Here is a 1,789-nt window from a genome sequence, read left to right on the forward strand (position 1 = left end):
AGCCTGGCTCCAACTGCCGCAGCCTTCCCTCTGGCTCTGCAGGGCCTCCCACGAAGGCCAGCACACACGCACACTGGAAGGCAGGAAGGCCAGGAGGCCACCCTCCCAAACCTGCTCTCCTGTGACCTGGGCTTTGGCAGCAACGCACCTGTGTGGAGAGGATCCAGGTGAGAAGGCGGGCTGAGGTACCCCTCCCTGACAGATGGACTCCCGGCTGCCCCACCCCATACAGGAAAAGCCATGGACACAGAGCTCCACAAACAGCTCTTTAATTATGCCTGAGGGCGCGGCAGCCCCACCCCGTCAGACCCGTCCCAATTCCTCTGCACTTCCCAGGGCTCTGCCCCCCACATCCCTTCCCCCAGAAAGGAAACCGTTTCACCCCAAGCTAGCTCAGGGCCCTCAGTCTCCGGAGGTCTCGTTCAGTTTCTGAATTTGCCCACCAGTGGCTTTGAGGGCCAAGTCCCCAGGCCTTGCTGGTCCAGCAGGTGGGACAGCTGCTGACGAGCCTCCTGGTAGGGCCCAGCCTGGGGGGGACAGAGTGGGTGAGGAGTTACCAGGGGGTGACAGAGGGGTGCTGGCTGAGGATGGAGAGCGGGAAAACCTGAGGAAGACGCTGGGGAGGGAACGGACTGACCTTGGCGGCCTCGTAGGTCTTCAGGGCCAGGAGGTGGGTCTTTCCCAGAGAGCGGGCCACCTGGCGGAAGGCCCGGAGGAAGGCGGCCTTGCAGAGGCGGGAGGGAGGCCCGAGGGTGGCCCTGGACGAGGAGGGGAGGAACAAACTTGCAGGCTGTTCACCGGCCTCCTCTGTGACAGCGTTACCGGGGCCACAGAGCAGGCGAGGGTAAGGGAGAGAGCGAGGCACAGAGGGGACCTCAGCGGTACAGGCCATCACTCCCCCCACCCGGGGCCCTCCTCACTCGGCCTTCACGCGCCCGGTGGCCACGTCCACAACCTCGACGTCAGTGTCCCCCAGGCTCCAGTTGAGGCTCAGGCCATGACAAGTGTCGGGGGTGGGGTTCGAGGGGGCCACCAAGGGCCCTGAAAACAGGTGCATGGTGGTGCGGACGTAGGGTGGTGGCAGGCAGGGCCCTGAGACCTTGTCTAGGCTGGGCCGGGTGTGGATGGCCCTGCTCAGCGTGAGGGGGTCGTGGCAGGGGTCAGCTGTGGGCAGAAGGCACAGGGGAAGGCCGAGTCACCCCATGCTCCTCACAGGCCCCCGGAGCCCACTGCCCATGCCCATGCCCTCACCCAGGACCAGACTGGTGGGGTAGAGTGGCGGCAGGAAGTGGGCCAGCAGGGCGCCGGCCAGCCCCAGCACAGCCCAGCGTGCAAGCTTGTCGCTGGCAGACAGGCAGCCCACGTGGGTGTTGCGGAGCGCGGGTGCCGTGTAGCACACGGGCCTCAGCTGCCCGCGGACGTGGGCCTGCAGGCGGAAGGGCGGGTTGTGCAGGAGGCTGCCCTCGGAGGACGGCGGTAGGCTGCAGGGGAAGGACAGGGAGACCGGAGTCAGGCGTGCTCTTCTGACCGGCCCCCACCTGCCGGCCACGCCCACAGGGGGCCCCCAGCAGAGCAGGCCCTTACTAGATGTCACGGGCTGCTCCCTGGGGGGTGTTGCTGACATAGAGGTGCAGGAAGATCCTGGGCTTGAGGGTGAAGGGGGGCCCGGGCCCAGGCTGTGGGGCCAGCACCGACCGCTCCTTGCCCTTGGGGCCACCCTGCGTGACCAGCAGCAGCTGCCGGAACAAGAACCTGGGGGAGGGCAGGGGGGGGGAGGCAGGCGAGGGAT

At 67.1% G+C, this 1,789-nt stretch overlaps 1 protein-coding gene across 1 annotated transcript in view; it reads right to left on the bottom strand.

Annotated features, from left to right (window-relative positions):
- Positions 1 to 403: 403 nt before the first annotated feature.
- ADAD2 (adenosine deaminase domain containing 2) overlaps positions 404 to 1,789 on the bottom strand; it is a 5,035-nt gene continuing 3,649 nt past the window's right edge. Inside the window, exons 6-10 of the mRNA XM_006152729.3 lie at positions 1,585 to 1,752; positions 1,252 to 1,481; positions 921 to 1,164; positions 638 to 758; positions 404 to 527 (exon numbers count right to left, since the gene is read on the bottom strand). Coding sequence (XP_006152791.1) covers positions 423 to 527; positions 638 to 758; positions 921 to 1,164; positions 1,252 to 1,481; positions 1,585 to 1,752 — 868 coding nt within the window. The 3' untranslated portion in view covers positions 404 to 422. The remainder of the gene's footprint in view (positions 528 to 637; positions 759 to 920; positions 1,165 to 1,251; positions 1,482 to 1,584; positions 1,753 to 1,789) is intronic.

Source organism: Tupaia chinensis, unplaced genomic scaffold, assembly GCF_000334495.1.
Source record: "Tupaia chinensis unplaced genomic scaffold, TupChi_1.0 Scaffold000355_1, whole genome shotgun sequence".
NCBI lineage: Eukaryota > Metazoa > Chordata > Mammalia > Scandentia > Tupaiidae > Tupaia > Tupaia belangeri.